Below are 27,149 nucleotides of genomic sequence, written 5' to 3'. Positions count from 1 at the left end.
ATTGGACAGAACGTCCCATCCTGTATCTAGCCCACACGTCCCCAACTACCCAATTGTAACTCCCCACTGCCCGTATCTAGAAGCCCACCACAATGGCTGCCTTTCTCAACTTTAACGCCGGGAGCTTTCGTCAGTTTGGTAGCCACCTTGTCACTCTCCATAGGAGTTGTCACTCTCCATAGGAGTTGTCACTCTCCATAGGAGTTGTCACTCTCCATAGGAGGTACTGTTTTCTGCACACCAAATTGCATATTCTTCGTCACGTGTAATCTTGTCAATACCCAACTTCTCAAAGTTTCTCCGTTCTTCCATTCAGTGCACAAATTTATGCGTCACGGTTCACAAATTCCGTGAATTTGGAACCTTCATGATAAAAAGTGATTAAAAAAGCTTAATTTATACCCTCAAGAAAAGCGTAGATTAAGGAGGAACGTCGAGTTAATTGAATAATTGGGTGAAATTATTCAACAAGGGAGGTTATAAATAGGCTGCCGAAATTATAAGTTTAAGTTCGGACACAAAATAATTCAAGGCGAATACGCTTACATTTAGCAAATAAATACGAAAATTGGTTCGGAAAATAGAAGTGAAGATTTATGAATCAAATTGCTAATAACTTTATAGAAATAGACTCCCTGGAAAGTTTAGAGTATTGGATAGACTTACATATGAGTAAGAGTGATAGGTTATAAATAACAGCGGCCTCGCATGAACCAGTGGGGCTTTTTTTTTTAAGGGGGGTCCAATAAATTTCGTCCTCGTGCTATTTGTGTCTCATTTCTCATAAACTTACACACGTTTCCTCCGCAAGGTCCCATTATCCAGTGTTCTCATCCACTCCAATCTCATTTATTTCCCCCCTCTCACTCCCTCCTTCCTGCATTTCCATATTGTAAAAGTTTAATAGATACATTCAGAGTAAACAACAAAAAGCGGGATTGCTAATCAAGCTAAACGATTGTTTGTTTATTTCTCTAATAGAACAAACAGATGACTGTAATTGTCTTGTTGACCAGACCACACACTAGAAGGTGAAGGGACGACGACGTTTCGGTCCGTCCTGGACCATTCTCAAGTCGACTGTATCTGTCCATCTTCTAGTGTGTGGTCTGGTCAACATACTTTAGCCACGTTATTGTGACTCATCGCCTGTAATTGTCTTATTAATGTTTGGGTTTCCCTGTACACCTTGTGTTGGCGACTCGCTTATGTTCGTTCATTTGTACCAACTCCTGTTTACGAACGTCAGTTTGGGACAGCATGTTTTCGCACGTCCATTTGTGTTGAGATTTATATCATTTGCACATCCATGCCACTGTCTACACATGTCAACAGAGTGGGACGGCAGACTGTCCAAACTTAGTATTGCTACACAACACAAGTGGGCCTCTGTCCTCCCATCCGCTCGTAGTTGTGTCTGGGTTTGTGATAGTGTGTCCCTGTCTCCTTCTACTGCTCTGGATAACTTGTCCCTGTCTCCTTCTACTGCTCCGGATAACTTGTCTCTGTCTCCCGGCACGGTTCAGTATGTTGCCTCCATCCTCCTGTATATTACATTACAATATACTGTGCATTGGAGACAATATATCGTACTGTTGGAGACAACAGTATTCAGTGTCCGTCTTCCGCACAGCTCAGTGTGCTGTGTACGGCTCCCTTTACAGGTAAGTCCATATTTCTTTGTACTTACACAGTACAGTATATAAGAGAGATCTGTAGCCTCATATTCCTGCACCACCATTACTCCATATATATATAAACTGTGCATCGAATCTTTAAGTGTGAACTGTGAGCTACCGGTCAGATGGACAGTTGTACCTAACCTGGTGTTGGTAGTGTTCGTTGTTTGCGAGTTTTTTTGGTCAATATGATGATGAATTACAACACAAACTGATTTATTTGCAATGTACAAAAAAAGTTAATAAGTTGCAATGTTCAAAATACCTGTTTTGCGTCAAATTAGAATTATATTTGCTTGTATATACGATGTTGGCGTTAATTTGGCACGTTTTCAAGATTTTCTACATAGGTTAGATTAAGTTTTGTTTGGTTAAAGGCTAGGTTAGCATCAAAACAGTATGTTTGTGTTAGGCTAATATCAGGATAGTACGGTCATATATTATCTCAGGAAGCAGTCGAGAAAAGAGCGACTAGTCCCTTGACTTTCCTAAAAAATACCAGTGTCCAATGGACTCATCTCTAACATTATCGTCACATCTTATGTTAGGCAATAGTTCAGTGGTGTGGTAATGCTTTACTCCTGAATGAGCGCTCCTCATTCTTCGATAAGATTCACTCTCCATCAGTGCAGAACATCACAACTAGATGGCCCATTTACAGTCTTAGATTTCATAAAGATCTGAATAGATTAAAGTGGGTTTAGATACGTTAAATTAGGTTAGGCTTGGACAGATAAGGTTAGGATAGATTAGGCTAGTTAAGGTTTGGTTAATTTAGATTAGGCTAGTCAAGGTTTGGTTAATTTAGATTAGGCTAGGTTAGGTTACAATTATCTAGGTTAGAATTACTACTAATTTAGATAAATATTGACTCACTACCAGTGTGTGTAGCCACTTTAGGTCCATTAAAACTGGTCTTTATACAGTCTCACGTGTCCAGCGTCATAAACTGGGGACACACATAACAGAAAATTTAACCGTAAAAAAAGTTTGCATTATTCAGCTCTGCAAAACATGTAAATTCTGCTGTTAAGGTTTCATCTGCTAAGTCTGCTTCTCAAACTTTGTATATACATCAGTCGAACTGTGTGCTGGTCTCGCAAAATACTTCCCCTTTATAAACCGATCAGACTGTACAATGCAGTAAATCTGTCTCCATGCATAGCTCTGTGCCTCTGTATCCTTGCACAGATCAATGACCCTGTATCCATGCACAGCTCTATACATATGTCTCCAATAGCTCTGTGCCTCTGTATCCTTGCATAGATCAATGACCCTGTATCCATGTACAGATCTATCACTTTGTATACATATACAGCTCTGTGCCTCTGTATCCATACATAGCTCTGTGCCTCTGTATCCCTGCACAGCTCTATACATATGTCTCCAGGCACGCTGTGTAACTTAACTGATGTACTACTTCTGTGCCTCCTCAGCCCATCCTGTGCGAGTCGTTCTACATCCTCCTTGAGTATGGTCGTTCAGCGATGTTCATGTGGATGTTCATCGAGGGGATGTATCTGAACAACCTCATCAGCGTGGCGTTCTTCCAGGGCCCGCCTAACTACAGCGCTTACTACGCCATCGGCTGGGGTACGTAAGTCTCTGGTCGCTTTGCTAGGCGTACTCATGAAGGAGTATAATATGTGCTTCAAAGAGACAACTGATCTATTAACTGCAGCTTTGTAATAAAATATTTTAATTTCTGGTGTTGGTGATGGTGGTGGTGCTGCTGGTGGTGGTGGTGCTGCTGATGGTGGTGGCGGTGGTGGTGGTGGTGGTGGTGGTGGTGGTGGTGGTGGTGGTGCTGCTGGTGGTGGTGCTGCTGCTCCTGGTGCTGCTGCTGGTGGTGCTGGTGGTGGTGCAGGCATCCCAGTGTTCATGACAGCGTCCTGGGCGGCGGTGATGGCGCTGTGGAAGAACATGGACTGCTGGTGGGGCTACTCCTTCACTCCATATTACTGGATCCTTGAGGGCCCTCGCTTTACCGTCATTGGGGTGAGTATCAGTGAACGTGGTGTGCTGGTACCTAGGTCTATGTGTCCTGTGTCTCCTGGTACCTAGGCCTGTGTCCTGTGTCTGCTGGTACCTAGGCCTGTGTCCTGTGTCTGCTGGTACCTAGGCCTATGTGTCCTGTGTCTCCTGGTACCTACACATGTGTTCTGTGTCCATTGGTAGCTACACTCTTATTTAGTACCTTCCTTCTTATATGTGCTTTTCCCAGTTCTCTGAAGGAATAACAATAATAGAAGGACATAATGGGGAGGGGAGGAGGAGGAGGAGGGCGTGGGAGCGGAAGTGACGCCATGATATGAGAGGAAAACAAACAAGCAATATACCAAATTTACCACCGGAAACCCTTGGGACCAGAAGGGCATATTACCTTCTGGTATATTGCCTCTTTATTTTCTCTTTCATCTCACCGCCTCCCTCCTCCTCTCACCCCCGCCTCCTTAATATTTCCTCCAGTCTTACTCTTATTCCTTCATCTTGACTTTCACAATGGTCACGTTAAATGGCCGAAAGCGCTCAGTCGAGTCTTCATATGTCTATTTGGTTAACTTTATTTAATAAAATTTGAGTTTATGCTATTTGTTGTTGCTTCTTTATAAATATACGTGTATTGACCTAGTTGTGCTAGCGGGGGTTGAGCTCTGTTCTTTCGACCCGCCTCTCAACTGTCAATCAATCAACTGTTACTAGCTACTAACAATTTTTTTCACACACACACACACACCTAGGAAGCAGCCCCTAACAGCTGTCTCCCAGGTACCTATTTACTGCTAGGTAACAAGAGCATCAGAGTGAAAGAAACTCTGGCTATTTGTCTCTGCCGGCGCCGGGAATCGAACTCGGGCCACAGGATTAGTCCCAGTCCCGCGCGCTGTCCATTCAACTACCAGACCCCTAGTCACACAGCTCATATGTGTGTGTGTGTGTGTGTGTGTGTGTGTGTGTGTGTGTGTGTGTGTGTGTGTGTGTGTGTGTGTGTGTGTGTGACGCCACACACACACCCACACACAACCTCTCCCACCAATAAGCCTACCTTCATCAATGAACAATTTCTCAGATTGTTCCTATTATCGTGAGATGGGGAGCGGACAATATATTCCACCCTCCACTCAATATAGACTCGTACCTGTATAATTCTCACACTACACTTCCTGTGTGTGTGTCGTAGTGATACACTCTCGGCTCCAGGTCATCCGGCACATTGCTACATTTTCATGCATTTTGCCACATTTTTTCACAGTAAATCATTTCCTGTCGTGTTCATCCATTTCGCTTCATAATGTCTGCATACCGCACCTTCAACTTCCTCGCAATTTGCTTTTGTAATTAATTTCTCCAATTATAATGCTGCCGGTACTCTGTTTAGCAATTTTCTTTACTAATTACATGAAACAATAAAGTGTTGCGTGCCACTGCACCAGTTACTAAAGTGTTGCCTGCAGCTGGAGCAGCAGTGAAGGGCAGGGCCACTTTAAGAGGCCATACATGGCGCTCTCCGGACACATATAAATTCACGAAGCTGGGATGACACATGCAATTTCGATGAAGTGTTTACCTAATCACTTAAAACATGTGTCATAGTGTGCTTGTCACTTACTTCTGACGGAAACACTTATGGTGCATGAACATGATTGGTGAGAATTGTTTAAAACCGGTAATATCGGATATTAGCAAGATGTTAAAATACTATAATAAAACAAAACTTCAAACCATTTGGGGAAACGAGCGCCAATGCTCCTGAAAAAAAATAAATCATCATCGGGGCGAGTGAATGACCATGGCATACTGTTTCCTCTCGAATTCTGGCGATACCACCACGCCATGTTGCGCACGTACCTGACAGCAATCAGCGTGCAAAGTCGGGTGAAGCTAGCCTCAAGCGCCTGACCTCCAACAGACATATACAGACAATCTAATTTAAAATTTCGACACACACACACATATTCTCACCATCTGGTCACCACTTGGTCCGGGAGACATCTCCCGTCACGCAGGGTGCAGTCGCGCCTCCACAGATCTCCAGTATCAGCTCTTGATACTGGTAATGGCTCAAAAGGGCCACCACTTACGGGCTATTCATGCCCGTGCCACCTCTTGGGTGGCTTAATCTTCATCAATCAATCACACACATTCTAACAGATATATATGGACCATCGGAGCCTTGAACCACAAAAGCAGATAACCGCAGCTCTACCAAATACATAAACAATGTATAGCAATTCTCGGTATAAGTTGGAATAGGACGTATTAACGCTTGTTAATTCCTGTCGACGTGGAAGGTATCCGCGGATCTCCACAAGTTCACTGCAACCAATACTTTTTTGTAATTTTTTTTACTTCTCATAAAAGTTAAATGTCGATGGCCGGGACGTGTTTGTCGGTGTCTTTTGAAACATTTGATGGATACGAGATCCTGAAATATTTGGCCACAGCTGCCTGCACATGTGTCGCTCCAAGCACAGACTTGAGCACACATGTGTCGCTCAGTTGACCACAAGTGTTTCCTTATCTTGCGATGATTTCGGAGCTCAACGTCCCCGCGGCCCGGTCCTCAACCAGGCCGCCTAGACCCCCCTTGTTCCTGACAAGAACAGACGAGCACAATTAACGAAATAATCAGTAATAATTATAAATAATTCCTGTACCAGGAGACAGCAAGACTATGTGTTATTATATATATATATATCAACCTCATAACAGTTCTCTAACTCCCTGGCACCTATTTACTGCTAAGTGAACAGAGGCATTGGGTGAAAAGAAAGCGTGCCTAACCATTTCTGTCCCGTCCGAGGATCGAACCCGGGATCCTGGATTGTGAGTGTAGAGCGTAGCATACATACGTGCACATATATAGTGACAATACGAGAGGACACACCAAGCCTCGCTCACCCGCACATTGTTAACAAAACACAAAAAATAAACAACCCGTGCGCTGAACAGCTTCACAGCTTCACAGCTTCACAGCTTCACAGCTGAACAAGCACAATGCTCTCCAATTAACCTGTTAAATCAATTTAGGAAATCGGCAATCGCCAGCCGATAAAAAGGGTGTGTAAGACTAATGACCTTTCATTGGTGGATGGGCTGTTAGGCTCCTCATTAGAAGCGGTAGTTAGGGGTCACACTGATGATCCGACATACTCGGCTACATTCTCAGTTGGTTCTTTTTGAAGGTGGCGTAGCCAGCCAGCCACGAGGACCGTCGTGTGTATCACACTGACAGAACTAGTGAGTAGAAACAATGTGACTGGATATGGTTGGCCAATCTTGAGGTTATCTTGAGATGATTTCGGGGCTTAGTGTCCCCGCGGCCCGGTCTTCGACCAGACCTCCACCCCCAGGAAGCAGCCCGTGACAGCTGACTAACTCCCAGGTGCCTATTTACTGCTGGGTAACAGGAACATCAGGGTGAAAGAAACTCTGCCCATTGTTTCTCGCCGGCGCCCGGGATCGAACTCGGGACCACAGGATCACGCGCCCAGTGTTCTGTCTGCTCAGCCACCGGCCAAGCCAGAGAATTGAGAAGATGTAATTGTGGTGAACTTTGCGGCCGATTTATGTATGGTAATATGGTCACACTTGCTGCTCGTCACACACACACACACACACACACACACACACACACACACACACACACACACACACACGTCTTTGAAGTTAATTACAAGAGTCGCACTCAAGTTATCGCTCAAGCAAGAAGATAAGAATGAGTAAACAAAGCAGAAATTGTAATCCTTCCCCAAAGAATGGATTCACTGTAACTATAATATTAACACTAATAATAAATAATAATAATAATATTTTGACAATAATAATATATTAATCATAATAATTATAACAGTAATAATAATTTGGTAAATCATTGTACCAAAATGTTTAAAGCCAGTGTGTGTGTGTGTTTTTCAGGCCAATTTGCTTTTTCTGATGAACATCATGAGAATCCTGATCAGCAAGTTGCGTGAAGCCAGCTCCAGCGAGGCTCAACAGATCAGGTGAGTGACACCCGCCACCTGCCACCCTGGCCAGGTGCTCACACGGCCTCAAGTTAGGGTTACAGGGTTTATGTGGGCCAACAAGCAGAGTCAAACCCTGCACAGAGGACGCGTGTCACCCTGACCCAGACCCTCAAGTGAAACATAACGCCATTCATGCTCCTTAACCTTATATTATATATATATATATTATATATATATATATATTATATATATATATATATATATATATATATATATATATTAGTTCCAGACGTCTGGCCTCCAGCCTTGGGGACACACACATTCTCTCAGATAAAAACATTACAAAGTTCTTTAAGAGATTTCCAACCCAAACTTCATAATTATAATATTCCATATAAATCTCTAAATTCGAAATTGCTTGGAATAATTTCTATAAAAACAAATAATTTAGGCTCTAATTTTATCTACAAAATATATAAAATGTAATAGGCAAGCATCGGTTCTGAAATGGGTAACATCATAGATGCGAACTCATTGGAACGTTTCAAGCCTATATCGGATGAGTGCATTCTGTGTCACTGATCGTGTACCTCTTCCCTCCCCTTCCCGCCATCTGGTCCAGGCCCTTGCGACGCTCTGTACGCAACGCCCTCTTCCTCCTGCCCTTGTTGGGCATCACTAACGCCATCACCATGATCCCTAAACCCCTCGAACGCTCCGCCTTCGAGTTCGGCGTCTGGTCTTACGGCACCAACCTCCTCACCTCCTTTCAGGGCTTCGTCGTCGCCTGCATATACTGCTTCTTCAACGGCGACGTGAGTTGATATGTGACTCTTCTCTGAGGTCGTGAGGCGAGTGAGTGTCTTTCCCAGGGAGAACTGCTTGATATTGGCTACATGTTTATTTCTGTCTGGGGAAATTGGTTGATTGGTTGTCTCTGCCTGCGGTAAATCGAACTTAATTGACTGATTGTCCTTTCTTTGGGAAATTATTTGATTGGCTCTGCCTGGGTGACTGCAAGACTGCTTCCTGCACGGGGGTGTTTGGTGGACTATCTCTCCTGGTTAGAGATAGTCGACATGATTAGTTAACTGGTGGCGATTGGTTGACTGTTTTTGCCCGAGGTGATTGCTTAACTTTGGATGACCGGATAGTAAATTGACTACTACTCTTTTAGTTAACTGACTAACCTACGGTGAGTGGTGGCAACTGTGTTTTGTAAGTGCAACAGTTGTGTCCCTGTTGGGTGAACATTTCTGACTGAGGTAACTGTGTCTGTGGTGACTGTCTATACTTATGATGACTTATCTTATGATGAAACAGGTAAGTCACCACAGGTGACTTACATCATGGGTACAGGTGACCTGTACCCATGATGTTTGTACCTGTAACCTGAGAACCCTTAACCCCCCTCCCCTCCCCCCCCCCCCCCTGCAGGTGAAGCGAACCTTATGTTACTACTGGCGGCTCAAGGTCACCCTAAGGACTAGTAAGCGCCGCTGTGAGTCAGCCTCAGCCTTTCCTGATCCTGAGGGACTCTTTGGCACCGGCTACGGCCCTCGGCCTCCCAAACTACACTACAAGGTCAGTCTATTGCTTTGTGTCAGACTTCAGTACTGTAGTTGGTAGAGCAGACAACCTACTCCCAAACTACTCCCTACTTCTACTCCCAAAGCAGACAGCCACCTCACAAACCCACGAGCCACCTCACAACCCTATTAGTTACCTCACATTCCCGTGGTAAATACAAAATAGAACACAATTGGGCAACGTGAATGTCTCATTTACACTGTTGCTCATCGGAATGTATCATTCAACTGGAATTATATCAACAAATCAGTATGTGTATGTGTGGATACGTACTCTTGTGTAGAGGCGGCCGTGTGTGTGTATGTGTGTGTATGTGTGTGTGTGTGTGTGTGTGTGTGTGTGTGTGTGTGTGTGTGTGTGTGTGTGTGTGTGTGTGTGTGTGTGTGTTTGTGTGTGTGTGTGTGCATACAGACGAAGCGACCGTAACGAATGCAATTTCGCTAACATTCAAGGACTCTTTACAATCGATCGGCCTTGTAGAGATGGTAACACACAGGGTAGTGAACTTGTGTGTGGGACGGTGGGGGGGGAGGGGCGTTCTCCCACGTCCGTGGAGGGTCGGGAAAAAGAGACAGGCGAGTATCTCCAGCCTCCCTGCAGGAGGGAAAATGAGAGATGAACGTCAAGCCTTCCTCGAAGATCTTGAGGAAACAGAAGATATAACTAGATAGATAATAACTAGATAGATAACCACTAGATATAACAATATAAATATAACACTTGCATGCAGGTGGAGATTCTCAACACACATTTGGACAAATTTCCGCAGGAAATGCCGGATCAACTGGCTTATATGAATATATAAACATGCGGACCTCGTCAGACAACAGCATGACCGATCATGTTATCACCAGCCTCGCCAGGCTGGGTTCTAAAGGTACAAAAGCTCTCGAAATCGAGCATAGGTAATCTACAGGTGAGAAGGGAGCACCTCTGGACTGTCTGGAGTAATGACTAAGGCGGCCTCGACTCTTATATATTTCATTCACTTGGGCACTAGAAAAAGTGAATGAAATATTTATTTCCACGATGGTACTTGACAATTTATTTATATTATTATATTATATATATTTATATATATATTACACATACATACACACTAAATAGTAGAGTACACCTCTCGGTTTGTGTTTGTAAAAGATTTTTTGCTACATTTTACACAATGAATCTAAAATACATTTTGTTCCGAAATTCAGCATTAAGAAGTAAATTAATTTTTTCCTCACTACAGGCCCGCAGTAAGTCGTCCGGGGACAAACCTCAGTCCAACGGCGTCATTCAGACGCTGCACAACCCTCACCTGGGCAGCCTGCACGGCACGCACGTGCTCCACCACTCCACCGGTCTGCCGTGCCACGTGACAATGCCCGCCACCAGCTTATGACGGCCGGTACCCTGCTTCCTGAACGCCCCGCGAGGCTGCGCCGCGTTCGAAGGCTCAGAACCTCGCGTCAGCTTCATATTCAGGACCACAAGGGCCTCCAACTATGTTCCCAGGAATGACAACTCGAAGCGAACAGGAATAAACAAGTCGAAAAAGAATCCTCAGAGGGGTTTCAAGATGAGCAGACGTCATGGTAGGAAGGCTGTACGACGGGGGAGTGGCGACTGTGGCGACGTCAGTTCGGACGGACCGAGCCCCAGCAGCCTCCGCGGGGTGTCGTCAGGGACCCTAGATGCCGACATCCACACCTGGTCCACCAACACCACCGACTATGACGGTGGAGCGTCGTGCTCGTCGTCCAGCGCTGTACGCAGCTCTCACCAACCTGGACACGGGTCTGGTCACCGCTGCTCCTCCGAGCTAGGCTCACCATTTGCTTGCAGCGTGCATGACTGAGCGCCACAATTCTGGGTTCTGAAACAACTCACCTCAGACATCCGTCAACCGAAGCCGTCCTGTATGTTCAAGGAGGGCTATGCCAGTACGTCTCATCTTAGATCCCGTCGCGCATCCACAGTGATGTATGACTCCCACCTCTTCTTCCAAACCATTCAACATTTTACAGAGTGATTAGCCAAGAAGCTACTGGATGGGTAGCTCAAGTGCATCTAACAACCTGGTTCCTTCTCATACGTCTTGAGTTCGGTGTCTGTCTTGCCCTGCAACCCTTACTAACTTCCTCCTACCCCGGCCCGACAGTGTGGCTGTAACGACCAGATCTGTGGCATGCTTCAGAGTCAGTCTTTCACACACTCCTCCTCCTCCTCCAGGTATTCTTATCGTATCCATCAAAACTGATAAACAACCTACCCTGGCTTTGCGCCCTGGTGAGGCCACTCCAGACCAGGCCGACATCAGAGCACAACTCCATAGTCTCCTGAGACTGGTGGATGCCTACTGATAATAGAAAACCAAACTTCTGGTTCTCATGCATTCCAAGACTGCTTCCAGCACCACAACTCCTAACCCGAAGCTCTAAGATGAACATCTAACTTACCCACCCATCTGCCAAAATTACCCTTTATTTACCTCCTCATCTTATTTGTCCTCTTTTTACCTACCCCTCTTAACTATCCCCCCCAAACTCTTTTCTAATCTCTTCTTACCTTCCCGCCACTTAACAACCGCTTGATCTGCTCTCCGCTTACCTGCCCATCTTAGCTAACGTTTTGCAACCCGTCCTCTTAAAAATAACGTCGCTTTTCGCTCGTATGCGCGCTATGGCCAAAAAGGGACGTAATTTGAAATGAAATCGGCTCACGAAAGTGATGTAATGTCCCGTTTTCTGTTTGGGTCCTTTGGCTTACTCGGTAAGATTAGGATAGGAAACTTTCCCTTGACGGTTTTCATAACGATTTGAAACTTTTCCTGCCCTCCTAACCTACCAGAGAACCCTTAACTTCATGTTGTAGAAACAAAAAATATAAAATTTATTTTCAATTTTTTTAATTTTCAAATTACGTTAATTTTCGGACATACGGGCAAATGGCCAAATTCAGACGTAATTTGTAAGAGGATAAGTTGCAAAATTTCTCCTCTTAACTGCCTACCTCATATCTCCCCAGATTCTTACCTCTCCTTATATGCCCTCCTCTTACCTCTCCCTCGTATCTCTCTCTGCTCCCCAACTTGGCTACGCACCTCGTATCTTCCCCACACGCGAACACTCGCTTTTACCCATTTGATTTTGGGATAGAACATTTGTTTTATCTTTCTCGTTCATGACTGTTGCCTGAGAGTAAATGTGTGATGTGTGTGGGTGCGCGCCATCACGCAACAAACATAACATTCTATAATCCACCAAACGTAAATTACTACATAAAACTACCGCACACAAACTTTCCACACACAAACCCTCCACACACACAAACCCTTCCCGCACATTAAAACTTGTTTCGCGTGGGTTTGTGTTAATAGTTTGTTTTGAAAAAGCTGGTTCAGGTAGCTCCTGCAGCCGTCACACTGGCCGGGTCAGCTGACTACTTTTGGTTTCAACTTGTTGTTTTCTGTTAATTTGATAGCAACTAAAGAGAATACATATTTCATATACATATGAGACCGTATTACAAAGAGCGCTATTTTTTAGTCTCGAGCTAGCGACCTAGCGGTTACCAATTCCTCAACCAATGAATCAACATATACCTGTTTATTTGTCCTCTTCGGAGGCCAGATGCTTGGGGCTACAGTCAACCAACTGTTCAAGATGACACATGGGTGGTATGGAAGTGACATGGGCCAGATGCTTGGGGCATCTGGCCTATGGAAATGCCACAGGCCAGTAGGAGTCGGCCTCAGTGTACCTCATCAAGAAATATCGGCTCCTATTTTTCCACGAAGTCTGAAATAATATTAAAGTAATATATATATATATATATATATATATATATATATATATATATATATTATATATTATATATATTATATATATATATTATATATATATATATTATATATTATATATATATATATATATATAAAATATATAATATATATTATAATATATATATATATATATATATATATATATTATATATAGATATATATATTACTTTAATATTCATTTTATTTACGGCCGGGAAACATTTCATGAAACATAGACTTAATCGAAACGGCGCATCTAATCCCATTTTCCCATAAAAGTTTATATCATAATCATTTCCAAAATATATAAAATAAAAAGGGAAGCATTCAGTATTAATACAATACAGTTACTTACCAGGAGAGAGAATAGTGTGGGTGTTGAGGGTATTGTTAGGCTACTTCTTGGTCTGTCCTAGTCCCTTCACTCGTCATCTGGACGTTGTACAGATTACAGCGGCGTTTAAGCCTCTGAAACCACCCATTGCTTGCTATGAGCGTTAACGTCTTTCAAATCTTTCTTCATAATCATTAAGAAACTGACTCTACACGATTTTTAATCCAAACACTTAGTTTTTTTTCAGAACTCAATGTTTATCTTTCAGAACTTTTATAGCACTTAATGAGTTCACACACGAACATGAGTTCACTTGCTCTTACACTGTCAGCGTCCATATTAATAGTTCTCATGGTCAGTGGTCCCAGCCCGCGACAGCAAAGGTTCCATTCTGAAGCATCGAACCAATTTTACACTAACTTTGACAACTAAACCGATGGTTTTCCCTGGTTCTTTTTGGCCTTTAGGCTTCATTACCATTTCATGGACACTTCCCGCCCATGATTTATAGGGTTTACTGAAGTTCTACAATTTTAAACGTAGAATGAAAGCGAACGCCACGCGCGGCTGTGTCCTCACTGACGATGTAAACAATTAGGAAGGTCGCTTAAACTACGTTGCGCCTTCAGGCTCCGCCGAAAGAAAACTGACATTTTTTTCAATTTACATATTTATATTATTAAAAAGATCGTAAATCAGATTTAAAAATTGTTAATTAAAAAGTCGTCGTAAGAGTTCACTGGATAATAATCGAGAGACTATGAGGGATTATATATATATATATATATATATATATATATATATATATATATATATATATATATATATATATATATATATATGTCGTACCTAGTAGCCAGAACGCACTTCTGAGCCTACTATGCAAGGCCCGATTTGCCTAATAAGCCAAGTTTTCCTGAATTAATATATTTTCTTTAATTTTTTTTCTTATGAAATGATAAAGCTACCCATTTCATTATGTATGAGGTCAATTTTTTGTTATTGGAATTAAAATTAACGTAGATATATGACCGAACCTAACCAACCCTACCTAACCTAACCTAACCTATCTTTATAGATTAGGTTCCGTTAGGTAGCCGAAAAAGTTAGGTTAGGTTAGGTTAGGTAGGTTAGGTAGTCGAAAAACAATTATTTAATGAAAACTTGGCTTATTAGGCAAATCGGGCCTTGCATAGTAGGCTGAGAAGTGCGTTCTGGCTACTAGGTACGACATATATATATATATATATATATATATATATATATATATATATATATATATATATATATATATATATATATATTTGTATTATATCGTGTATACAATATACATAATATTTATTTGCATCAACACTGACACATTTTATTCACGTTGAGTAAATTATGTATCACGAGGCGTAAAAATGTAATATATACCCCACTATTAAGTTACGTATCAATTGTACTATAATCACCACCTACACGACATACCAGGCTTGACCGTCACAGCCACCCCCCTGGACAACGTACCAGGCTTGACCGTCACAGCCACCCACCTGGACAACGTACCAGGCTTGACCGTCACAGCCACCCCCCTGGACAACGTACCAGGCTTGACCGTCACAGCCACCCACCTGGACAACGTACCAGGCTTGACCGTCACAGCCACCCACCTGGACAACGTACCAGGCTTGACCGTCACAGCCACCCCCCTGGACACGTACCAGGCTTGACCTCTTCCCACAGGACCAGCAAAAAACAACGAGGAAGATTCAGTATTACACTGACTAGAGCAGTGACTCGCTAGCACAGTCTTCCTTCAAGTGATGTGCTTCAAGACCCGGTTGTGTGGGACTCTGGAGCACGTGGGTCTCCTCCTCCCACTCTTACCCGAGTGTTGAAAGTCTAAGTCAAAATGAGCTTATTAAAAATATATAATAGTATGTGCTGCTAATATTCAAAGGTTTCAATATGGTGAATGATCTATGTCATATTATACTTGTTATGTGTACCTGTTATGTGTGATAAATCTTATATATATATATATATATATATATATATATATATATATATATATATATATATATATATATATATATATATATATATATATATATATATATATATGTTAATGTTGCAGTATACTAACTATTAAAAGTATATTATCGTTTTTGTCTGTCAGTTAAAAGCAAAGACACCCACTATATGTTATTTTTGTACATGGCTGTGGAAGAAATGGATAATGCGAAGTAATTGACAGCTTTCCTAACCCATATGATATTTTTTATAGCTAAAAGTAAATAAATAATACAAGGTAAACAAAAAAATAATCTCATCAATTGGTTAGTTTTCTCTAATTAGAATCTCAAAATGGGGGACCCTTTAAGTGCATCAGCTGCATAGAATACAAGTATTAAAAGAAGCAAACTTAGTAAAAGCTATTTACGGATTTTCAGTGTTATCAAAGAAATTGTTCACATTATGTATAATTTCAGGGGAAATACGGCAGTTTAATTATGGTGTTTCAATTACAAATGAGCGTGTGATGCGGTGACCTGTGGCTGTATAATTTCTGGTACCAATAAAATAACGTTTTCTACCAACCAATTTTATTGAACCTGAATTCCTCCTTTACTTTCACGCACCCCTGATTCCCTGTGGTGGTAGTTGTGGCGCTAGACATGAATTCACTGCGAGCCCTAAAAACTGTTGAAGCCTAGTGCATTATTGAAGCCTAACACACTACTGAAACCTGCCGCGCTAGTGAAGTTGGCGCACTTTTGAAGCCTGGCAAACTATTGAAGCATGGCGAAACACAGAAGCCTGGTGTTCTATTGAAGCCTGACGAACTACTGGAGCCTGGTCTCTTCAGGAGAGCATTATTGACATGTGGTCCCCAGTATTTTGACAAGAATCATCTCATGCAAAAAGGCTACCCAAGATGACTCCTCTTACAATTCCCAAGGAAAATGTCGGTACAAGCGCACCTCCTATTCAATATTGAGTTCATTCCGAAACTTGGCATAGCAATTCCATACTGTAATAAACTTGACTGCCCTTCCAAGATGTTATTTAACACTGAAATAACTCAGATAGTGCTTAACTACATTAAGACAGGTAAGGAGTTGGTTAACGTCTACCAAAGAAAGGACTGTAGAATGCTTAAAGGTTTAAAAAATAATCCTGTAAAGGTTGTTATATAGTTGACATCAGTAGAAGTAGAGATGTGGAATGCTAGAATAATAGAACACAATAGATCTATCAAACATGGTCAAGAAATATCTTCTTCTTTAAAAGAAAATTCGTACATTCCATATACATAAAAAATATTCCGAACTGCACTCACGTTTAAGGCGAGGGAATACCTGATGTTATCAAAACTTATGCTGTCTCAAGGTTGACCTGAGGCTTACAACGGAGCGTTGCCCCTGACCAAGCATCTGCTTAATTGGTCACCGTGTACCTGTGACAACTTTCCCAGATTATTATCTGTGGTTCTTCATTACAAGTTGAACCTCTTAAAACACACACACGCACACACATATACATGCAAACACGCACGCACACACACACACACACGTTGTTAGAGTTTAATCCAAGGAAATGTAATGTAATGAAGATAGGCGTAGGGAGCAGGAGCCCAGATACTCGGTATCATCTGGGAGATGAAATTCTTCAAGAGTCAGAGAGAGAAAAAGACTTGAGGGTTGACATCACGCCAGACCTGTCCCCTGCAGCCCATATCAAGAGGATAACATCAGCGGCATATGCCAGGTTGGCCAACATAAGAACGGCATTCAGAAACTTGTGCAAAGAATCATTCAGAACTTTGTATACCACATATGTCAGGCCAATCCTGGAGTATGCAGCACCAGCATGGAGTCCATATCTAGTGAAGGATAAGACCAAACTGGATAAGGTTCAAAGGTTTGCCACCAGACTAATACCAGAGCTGAGAGGTATGAGCTACGAGGAGAGGCTACGGGAATTAAACCTTAATTCACTGGAAGACAGAAGAGTTAGGGGGGACATGATCACCACATTCAAGATTCTCAAAGGAATTGATAGGGTAGATAAAGACAGGCTATTTAACACAAGGGGCACACGCACTAGGGGACACAGGTGGAAACTGAGTGCCCAAATGAGCCACAGAGATATTAGAAAGAACTTTTTTAGTGTCAGAGTGGTTGACAAATGGAATGCATTAGGAAGTGATGTGGTGGAGGCTGACTCCATACACAGTTTCAAGTGTAGATATGATAGAGCCCAATAGGCTCAGGAACCTGTACACCTGTTGATTGACGGTTGAGAGGAGGGACCAAAGAGCCAGTGCTCAACCCCCGCAAGCACAATTAGGTGAGTACACACACCCACACAGATATTGATCATGAGCTAAGCTCCTTGCTCTGGGCGACTGATTACAGGTAAATTGTGTGAGTAATGAAGGATCCCCTTGGAGAGGAAGACAAATAGCGTGTGATATTAGTGGACACTTGGGATAGGAACAAGTTGAGGCACCAGGTAACACAAGGGGTAGGAAGAGGCTGTGGCTTCATGCCCAATACCAACCGACATGTACAACAGTACTTATAGGTTGATATCTGGACCCCGATATCAGAAATGGCGAGATTGACCTTCTGTCTCTGTGATCTCCAGAGTCGTGACCACCTGAGCTGGGGATATTTGTTTAGGGAAATTCTCGTGGGATATCACCAGAGTGCAGGGGAGGGGGGGCGACTCTGAACAGTGTCTGTTTCCCTGTTGTCATCAGTTGGGATTATTTATGTTGGTGTTAGAGAGAGAGAGAGAGAGAGAGAGAGAGAGAGAGAGAAAGAGAGAGAGAGAGAGAGAGAGAGAGAGAGACGAACATACGAAGAATGCCATAACAACGTTGTTACGAACCTGACTAGTAAAGTAATTGTAATTTGTATGATATCTCTAATTTTGTGCCTCCTTTGTTCTTAGTGTGGAGCGTAAGTCTTATTCACTCAAGTGGCATATTTCACGATATAAAAGCCTCTTAATATGTAAACTTGGTGAAGGATTTGCTCCCGTTTATATAAACAAATAAATTCTGGTCGATGTCCTTTTTAACTGCATTGAATTGTTGTCCAATTGTTGAGGCAAATTCATTGTTGAACTGTAACTGTTGATCCATTAAAAAGCCCACGTCCACTCCACCACAGTTATAGAGTAAGCTGCAGAGCTGTGTAGGGGATGACTGACAGCATAATATCAGCATAAAGAGGCACCCCATGTACAAGTGAATTTTAACGTAGTGACAAGTGCATCTTAACGTAGTGAGGGGACTTTTGTGCTTGCTTTTGTTAACTTATATGTATAGTTAAGCATCATGTTTATCCATGAGTTAAGACTGTTAGAGGACACTAGGCTCCAAGAACTGGTCGTTGTAATGCTCACTATACTAGGCTAACTAACAAATCTGAGCTCTTGGCTCCACTAATTTTCCAGAATTGCTAACGGTCATAAAAGCGTGTAATATGATTTTCTAAAACCCAGCGTACCTGGGTGCCTTTAAATATTATTACTTGATTGAATTGAAAATTGGAAATTTAATACTTTGAATTGATTGATTGAAAATTACTTTGATTTTAAGACTGACTTGTTCTTTCCCCACACAGTCTAGGGTACTCGCCGGGACCCCGTAACAAATGTCACACAAGAGAATAAACATTCAAAACAAATACATGTTTATTCCTACACAAATACACTACACAAGAGCAGGCGATAGCTCAGGGACTCGGAACGCTCGTGTTAATTGGAAGCATAGGCAGTCAATTCAAATTCATTTGAATTTGAATCAAAACGTCCTTCAAAATTGCTCTAAATCTTCATGAAAAGCGCAGCTTTAAAGCTTTACGGCAACATCCGGAACAAGTTAATTAAGCTGCCACTTATACAGTTAATTAAGCTGCTGGTAATACATTTCCGATTTAGAGCCTTTGCTACAACAAAGAATTTTCAAACGGCGTAAAGTATCTCTGACCTTAAGTGTTCCTTGCCAGAAATAATGTTTTCCTTCAGATAAATTTAACAAGGTGTAGGAGCGAGGCTACACAAGGCATCTCGTTGTAATGTGTGGCAAGGCAGGAGTGGAAGAGACACGCTGGCAAACATTTCCAGCGCTCAGGAGACCAGCCAGAGAGGTCCTTGGGGACTTGCGCAGACCGTAAATAGTCTGTGTTGAGTCTCTCGCCAAACATTCTTACCAGACCTAGCTGGTGATCCCTGGGGTCATGACTCTGGGTGCTAATGGTTCCGTTCTTGATGCAGTGTTAACTCACTCTAGCAGCACCACGGAGCCCAATGTAGCAGCACAACAGAGCACACTTAAGCAGCACTATAGAGCCCACTCAAGCAGCACTACAGAGCCCACTTGAGTGGGCTCTGTAGTGCTGCTTGAGTGGGCTCTATAGTGCTGCTTAAGCAACACTTCAGAGCCTACTCAAGCAACACTACAGAGCCTACTCAAGCAGCATTACAGAGCCCAACACATTATCAAGGAATACAGAGAGAGAAGTTCATTGATGAAGATTAAGCCACCCAAGAGGTGGCACGGGCATGAGTAGCCCGTAAGTGATAGATATTTGGAGTGAATGTGATCTTTGGTCGTGAAAGTATATATACTGTGAGCTGAGCGCACATTTAAACTGTCAGTCCTTACTATGTGGCTGCTATCGCGGGGGAGGATACTGCGTGACAGTATTTATGAGGGTCTCCAGCTGCTGGACACCTTATATGACCAGAAAAGTGTGAGAGAAGACATGGGTTTGGAAGTATATGCCCCACAACACCTGAGTTGAAAAAGATCCATAAAAAAATATCGAATATGCCATATTCTCTTCGCTATGCAACATGGGGACCCAGTTATAGCCCCGCTACTGTGCCAGGTAAGTCCACTAAGGGCTCACCATAGCCCGTGCTACTTGGAACTTTTTGTTCCGAGTAGCTGAATCTAAAACAACAAGACACAGAGACTAATATCAAGCTCAGGTTTTTGTCACTAAACATGTAGCGAATACATTTTGTTTATACAATGATGCACTTCTGTTAGGACTTTACACGCGCGCATTAGGCTCTCAGGGAAGCAGAAATCATAATTATTAATTCATTATAATCTCTACTTCTCTGAGTGCCTATTACTCTTCACTAAAGCTTTTATCAAATCAGTCGTCACACTCTACACTCCGTTTATCAGAAGCAAAATTATATCAAATTTAAAGCTAACCTTAAGTTAGGATTGGTTAACACACAACACCATCAACACTTGAGTGATGGAGTTGGTGTCACTACCTGGAACATGAGTGGAGTACCAATAAATACGGCGAGCAATAGTTAGCACAGTACTGAGGACTTGACTAACAGACCTGCCGGGTCTCCTCAGCTACTCCTGCTAGCTCTGGGAACAACGACCCTCTCTCACGTCTGCACTCAGACTCAACGCTATTAAATTATTTATCTTATCCACAACTATTTGCTTCCGTGGACTGACTGAATCGTCTCCGGATTATCTGGTTGGATATTTGTTGCCGAGTACACAGTGAGGAGCTTACCCGCTCGCTGCCCATCTTCAAGCTGCTGTGCCTTAATTCAACACCTGAGAAGATTGCCTATGCCAGACCACGTTTAGCCCAGCACAGTGGACCTCAAGCTAGAATCTATTAAGCTAGCTGGTGACAGGAAATCTTCATTTGCATAAAGCCAGCGGCGATGGCATTGTCTTGCACCCGTGCTCGTTCCTGCATAAAGTGGAATGAAAGTAATTTTTTAGCGGACGCCAAATGAGGTAAGGTAATTATCAGGCGAAAGCACTGAGCCGGAATGACAATATCGAGGGCGACAAATAAACTAAGGAACACTGACAAAGTGTGTTTGTGAGGCTTGTGTAACTGTGTATACTCACCTGTGCTTATGATGGTAGAGCTTCAGCTTCAGGCCCGCCCCTGAATCTTCAATCAATTGGTATGTTAGTTCAACTGCCGTTCAAGAACTTTAAGTGTTTTAAACGTGAGTGCGCGCGCCCCCGCGTGTGTGTGTAAGGGTACCATCTCAGGTACAAGATGCACTCAATTACTGTTCAAAACATCTTTCAGCTCCTCGGAGGTGGGGGTTTGTACCCAAGATAGAGCAAGCATTTCCCCTCTGGACGGCAACACTAAGGCGCTGGAACGGGGAAAATGGCTGGTCATAGGTCTGTGGTTTGACTAATAAGTTCCTCTCCCAACATCTTCAGGCCTTCAGTGCATATTTGTACTGGGAACAAAGGGTCTCTAATCCTATTGCCATGGATCTGTGCGTTTTTTTTTTTTTTATATTTACCAACTCTGGACTAAAATTTCCATGTAGCACGAGCTATGGTGAGCCCGTCGTGGCCCTGTGCATTTTCCTTGACCTTTATACTTAAAGATTTTCTGGATATCCTTACATGTCCATATCATACACAACTCCACTTATATTTCATGGTGGGAGGCGGAGATAAAGGATTTTGGGGGGAAGGACTTCATAACTGCTCACTTAGTTCCCTGCTTATTTGTTTAAAACCTGCATCACATCCAAGATTGAGTTGAAACTGACTAATAATGACGTTAGTGGTAATAACGTGACCGCGAGCCATTAGTACCTGGGGACGTAACAGGTGACATTAATAACGCGAGGAATAACACCCTTAACATAAATATTGACCATCCCTTACCTGACGAAGGAAATCCTCAGGTATGTTAACATATGGAGCGCTTCCATTTTTCTTCCCAGTGGTCTTCAATATGTCTATTGTGTTCTATTTGTGGTTATTACTTGTGATGTAAACAATCCTAGCTTGTTTGGGGGTGTGCTGTGGGCCTCACGCCTCGCCCTCGATAGTACAGTACTATTGTATACAGTACTATATAATAGTACTGTATCTGCTCTCTACTTGTGAGCAATTCTCTAAATTTGAACGTTTTTCTGTACTCTTATTTTCTCTACTTTGATTTATACCTTTTTTTGACTTATTGTAGTTTTACTTATTCATTTTCTTTTTGTCCGTCACTCCTCCTCTTGTATTGATTCACTAAGCGTCTCTCTTTCTCTTCTTCCTAAACTCTCTTCATCCTCTTTCCCTTCCCATCCCATCCCCCCTCTCTAGCTCTCTTCACCCCTCCTACCCCCCCCCTCCCTCTTTCCTCCATTAAAGCTTTTCTCCATTAAAACTTTCCTCCATTAAAGCTTGTAACGCTTTCCCTCCATTAAAACTTTTCTCCATTAAAGCTTTCCTCCATTAAAGCTTTCCTCCATTAAGCCTTCCTCCATTAAAACTTTCCTCCATTAAAACTTTCCTCCATTAAAACTTTCCTCCATTAAAGCTCTCCTCCATTAAAGCTAATCTCTCCATTAAAGCTTACAGCGTCTGGAAATGATCTGAGCGCCTGGTGTTCTACCCACCACTGCATGATCTTCATATCCTACACATTCTCATATGTTAAAAGGTGATCTACAAAATATATATTACATTTTTTTACATTTCATTATACAACATTTGTTGCAATGGAAATATATGGGAGGATGACTTTCAGGAATTGAATAAAATTGTATCACCTGTTGACACAAATTTGTAATGCCATGTTTGACCTAGTATCCTGTGTAATTGCATTTTATGACAGTTCGGTTATCCTGATTACTTTACACTAAACCAAACATTTATTTAGCAGAATTTGTGGGTCAGTCCAATAGCCTATTACCGGGTCTGGAATCAACCCGTTATTCCATTCGTGGGTTTGGAATCAATTATGCTATCAGAATGCGATACTAAGATACACGTTTCATTGGCAAGATACTGATGAACAAGCTGGCTTTGTACGACAAGCCGCCGGTGATTTGATTATGATCTGGAAATGATCTTACACCAAAAGAAAGATTGAGAGTTCCCTTCCCTTAGAGACAGGACGTCTGGACTATACGAATGTTAGGCTACCACTGTAGAGCCTGATCACACAAGCACTTTAGCACTACTATAAATGAAATGGATGAACATATTTTTGACTGTACCAAATAACAGAGCAAAAATATATATTTCCGGAATATAAGTTCCTTTCGCCCGTAACATATTTCATGTTCACACGTGACATTCACACTGATGGGTAATGGGCTCAATAGTCACGTATACTTATCACAACTGAGCCCGCTCCTCCTACCCACAGGATAAACTTCAGTGCTTGCAGCACCTGGCTAGAGAGGTCACAATGGTTAGTTATGCAAGGCCAGCGGAAGAGCGGTTGATATTCCAGTCTGGCCATCCTCCCAGACTCCGCGCACCCCACCATCAACATGCCAACTGTCCCCACAAACCACTCTTAATGTCTGACTCGCACGATTTAGCGACGGACAAAGAGAATATTTTACCGGAATACATATGCAGCGTTTGCTGTGTCTGGACTCAAAAGCAGTAAGGCTTTGGTAAGGGGAACACCAGGTGACTCTCAGGGGAGCCTCTCACCTTGCGTGTGTCCTCCGCAGAAAATAATAACTACGGCAGAGATAAACGGAGACCACGAATAATACAAGTGACAGTTAACGGTGTACGACCCTCACCGCCCTCAAAAAATTCTGAATGACAGAGTTCATTAGAACTCGTACGTCTTGTATCGTATTGATAACAATACGATAAAGTTATTCGATAACAATACGTCTCAGGTGACCATCCCTCTTTATAGCTGTATTTCAAGGTGTTTACTATATAATTTTTTATATCATAACGAGATTGTTGCTCATATACAAATAACTGATAGCGAACTAACATATCATAATAATTAGTTAAATGACTAATAGTAATGTTTTCTCACAGATATAATAACATAGGATAAAAACCCACACTTGTGTATTTGTGAAATTTATGTAAGGAATTTACACCAATACACAAGTTTGGGTTTTTATCCATTAGTTAAATGATAATTAACAAAATTTAGACAGTAAATTCCTCATATGGTAAATGTAATTAAAAATATTGAGGCTTTAACATAATTGTTTTTCTAATGTAAGTTTAGTTTGAAAGCATATTCTCGTACGTGCTGGACTCGGTTCATAACAACAGCAACTGCAACTTTGCAAGACGTAATATTTGTCTATCAAATTCATTAAGATTAAGGTTGAAGATTTTTTTGAAATTTCAATAGAAGACAAAAAGCTCCTCAATCCGAACCTTCTGGGACATTGTGACAGGTTTCTCCTCCCACATTTTAAATCGGAATTCTTATAAAAATGTTATTCATCTGTTTTTGGGGGAAAACATTTAGATTTGATGTCTATTTTTAGGACTTCATGAGAGGAGAAATATGGTATCTTTCACCGTCTGCGTTTTCAACAATGGTCTATTTCAGTAACTGAAAGATGGAGAGGGAGACGGAGGAGAGGAAGAGGGAGGAATTTTTTTTTATAAGAAAATGAACGAGAGGGAGAAAATGACATTACTGGAATAGTCACACATACTACCCGACTCTTCCTGATTTTCCACGCGGGTGGACCGAAACAAAACAAAACGAGAAACATCATCGTGGGTCATGTAAGATCGCGGATTCGATCCCAGGGCGGGGCAGAAAGTGTTGGCCACGTTTTCTTTCACCTGATGCAACTGTTCACCTAGTAGTATTCGGACACCGGGAAGTTAGATATCTGTTGTGGGTTGCATCCTGAGGAAGGTCAGTGGGGGAGGGGGGACTAAGTATGTCTCCGACAACCGGGATTAAATTAAATAATTTAACAGACCAGTTTAACAGACTCAGAACATCTAACAAAAACACAAACTCCGAAATAGATTGACAAAACATACAGTAAATGGTATGAAAATCAAAGGCAGCATGCAGTTCAATGAACGAAAAAAAAAAAGTCTATCAGATAGACGAGGAACACACGAGGAAGCCAAACATTTTCGGAAAATGGAGAATTCCCAGGAAGAGTCAGGTCAAGAGCCCCGCTGACCAGAAATATCTCTGCAAAACTGAACTGAACCCAACAGTTAAACTTGATGTAATCTGATCGTACTTTTTAACTGTACTCAGTTTTGATGTGAATCTTTCTCATTCATAGCTGACAAGGGCTCACCGCTGGTGGTAGAAGGAAGGTTGTCAGAGGTTGATGGAGAAGTAGTCGATGGAGACAGGGAGGGAGGGGGGGTGTTGACAGTTGATGGATAGTTGAAGGGAGGTAGAGATTGATGAATGGAGGAAGTTGAAGTGTAGAAGATAGTGAGGGGGGGTATTTGTAGGTTAAAAGCTGGAAGTCGATGGGTGTTAGAGGAATAATAATGTGAAGAATGATGGGATTGTGGCTAAGCTGAAGAGTGGCAGCAAAAACTCTTAATATCGGCAAGGTTAATAGACCAAAGCAGCAGTAATGAACCCAAAGTGTCAATTTCGAATGAGCTTTCCAAGAAGAATATCGCGGTGGACTCGAGCAGCTGGAGTCGACGTGCTCAAGGTAAGAAGTCAACCCTAAGTTACACTCTCTACGTCAATACCGGAAATTTGGTACCATAGTTGCTCACTAAAACACGCCTCGGGTTATTGCAATCGATTCAGCAGTCAAGAGATATACTTATCTCGGCTGATTAAATCGTTAATCCTATCACCACCTCCAGAACGATAAGGGGGAAGATTACGTATTACTTATTTCGGCTGATTAAATCGTTAATCTTACCCCACCTGCTGTTGTAGACACGGGTGAGAACATGATATCTCACATCACAGAGGAAGAGTAATTCATTAGTGGGGTTTCTCGTGATTCGTCGTTGACAGAGTTAATGGAGTGGATGGCGAGTCAGCAGTAAACAGTCTATCTGGTTGTTCCTAATGGATAGCGAAGGGTGAAGATAGCGGATGCTGCACTCCCTTAGAACAAGGGTAGTCAACCTCTCTGAGGGTGTTTCCAAAATGTCGATATTTTTCAACAATTGCGTGCCGATGGAGAAGAAAATGCTTGAAAGCATTTTAAAAGGAAAATAATCATGCGCAGAAAAAATAATTATCTTGGTTATAATCATCACTTTAAATTCCTTAAGGTCAACTTTTGCATACAAAGACTCCTAGTGTACAACTCAGTGGAAGCCTACAGTAGATGTCCAACATATTTTGTAAACACATTTACAAAAACTTCTTTACAATCGTGCTGGGTGCGCCATCGATTGTCACAGCCACTATATGAAAGGTCAACCTCTCTATTACACAATTCGTTTACGCCTGCCTTACATATTTTAGCCCCCAGTAATTTCTTTAGGCAACATGGCAAAATTAACCTGATCTTCAGTTATTTCATCACTCCTACGAAATCGAGCAATAATGTCTAGCACTCTAGCCTAATGAGCATCAGCGCATTAATCAGGAATTTACATTAACAATCTCTCTCGTATTTGTTCTCCTATATTTGTTTCCATCTTTAATATTCTATATATTACTGTCTTTCTATACACTAGCAAATCCTCAATACATTGAATACTTATTTCCTTTTCTGGAAAATTCAACAAAAAGAAAAAAATACATTCTAGCCATGATTCTTTAATATAATATATTTTAATACCACCGAATGGGTTTCTATATTATAATTGAAATTTCAAAACCAGCATCAACTTCATTTTGCAATAATGGTAGTCATTGCATATTTAATTGTACTATCCTAATGATTTCAAACAAGAATTTGAACTCTGGCTCGTAAATGGCTTCGGGTCCAACGATTGTTAAAACAATTTTTTCAGTATCAGTCATAGCTTTGTAATCATAGATATTTGTATAGTCAGCACAGTAACCAGA

The 27,149-nt window shown here is 42.0% G+C and overlaps 2 protein-coding genes across 5 annotated transcripts in view; one reads left to right on the top strand and one right to left on the bottom strand.

Annotated features, from left to right (window-relative positions):
- The window catches only part of LOC123767584 (PDF receptor), a 51,096-nt gene extending 38,079 nt beyond the window's left edge, over nt 1–13,017 (top strand). The window contains exons 7-12 of the mRNA XM_069310611.1: nt 3,116–3,272; nt 3,547–3,677; nt 7,599–7,684; nt 8,271–8,463; nt 9,086–9,232; nt 10,470–13,017. Coding sequence (XP_069166712.1) covers nt 3,116–3,272; nt 3,547–3,677; nt 7,599–7,684; nt 8,271–8,463; nt 9,086–9,232; nt 10,470–10,622 — 867 coding nt within the window. The 3' untranslated portion in view covers nt 10,623–13,017. The remainder of the gene's footprint in view (nt 1–3,115; nt 3,273–3,546; nt 3,678–7,598; nt 7,685–8,270; nt 8,464–9,085; nt 9,233–10,469) is intronic.
- LOC123767586 (uncharacterized) overlaps nt 1–27,149 on the bottom strand; it is a 184,315-nt gene that overhangs the window by 110,514 nt on the left and 46,652 nt on the right. The window contains exon 1 of one of the 4 annotated variants that reach the window (XM_069310615.1): nt 13,399–13,672. The exons of the other annotated variants lie outside the window; for them this stretch is intronic. The gene's annotated coding sequence lies outside the window, so the exon portion shown is untranslated. Of the gene's footprint in view, nt 1–13,398; nt 13,673–27,149 lie in introns of those variants that run through there. 4 annotated transcript variants of the gene reach the window in all.

Source organism: Procambarus clarkii, chromosome 67 (genome assembly GCF_040958095.1).
Source record: "Procambarus clarkii isolate CNS0578487 chromosome 67, FALCON_Pclarkii_2.0, whole genome shotgun sequence".
Taxonomy (NCBI): Eukaryota; Metazoa; Arthropoda; class Malacostraca; order Decapoda; family Cambaridae; genus Procambarus; species Procambarus clarkii.
Note: the sequence above shows the minus strand (reverse complement) of the source record. Positions and strands in the feature narration are given on the sequence as shown.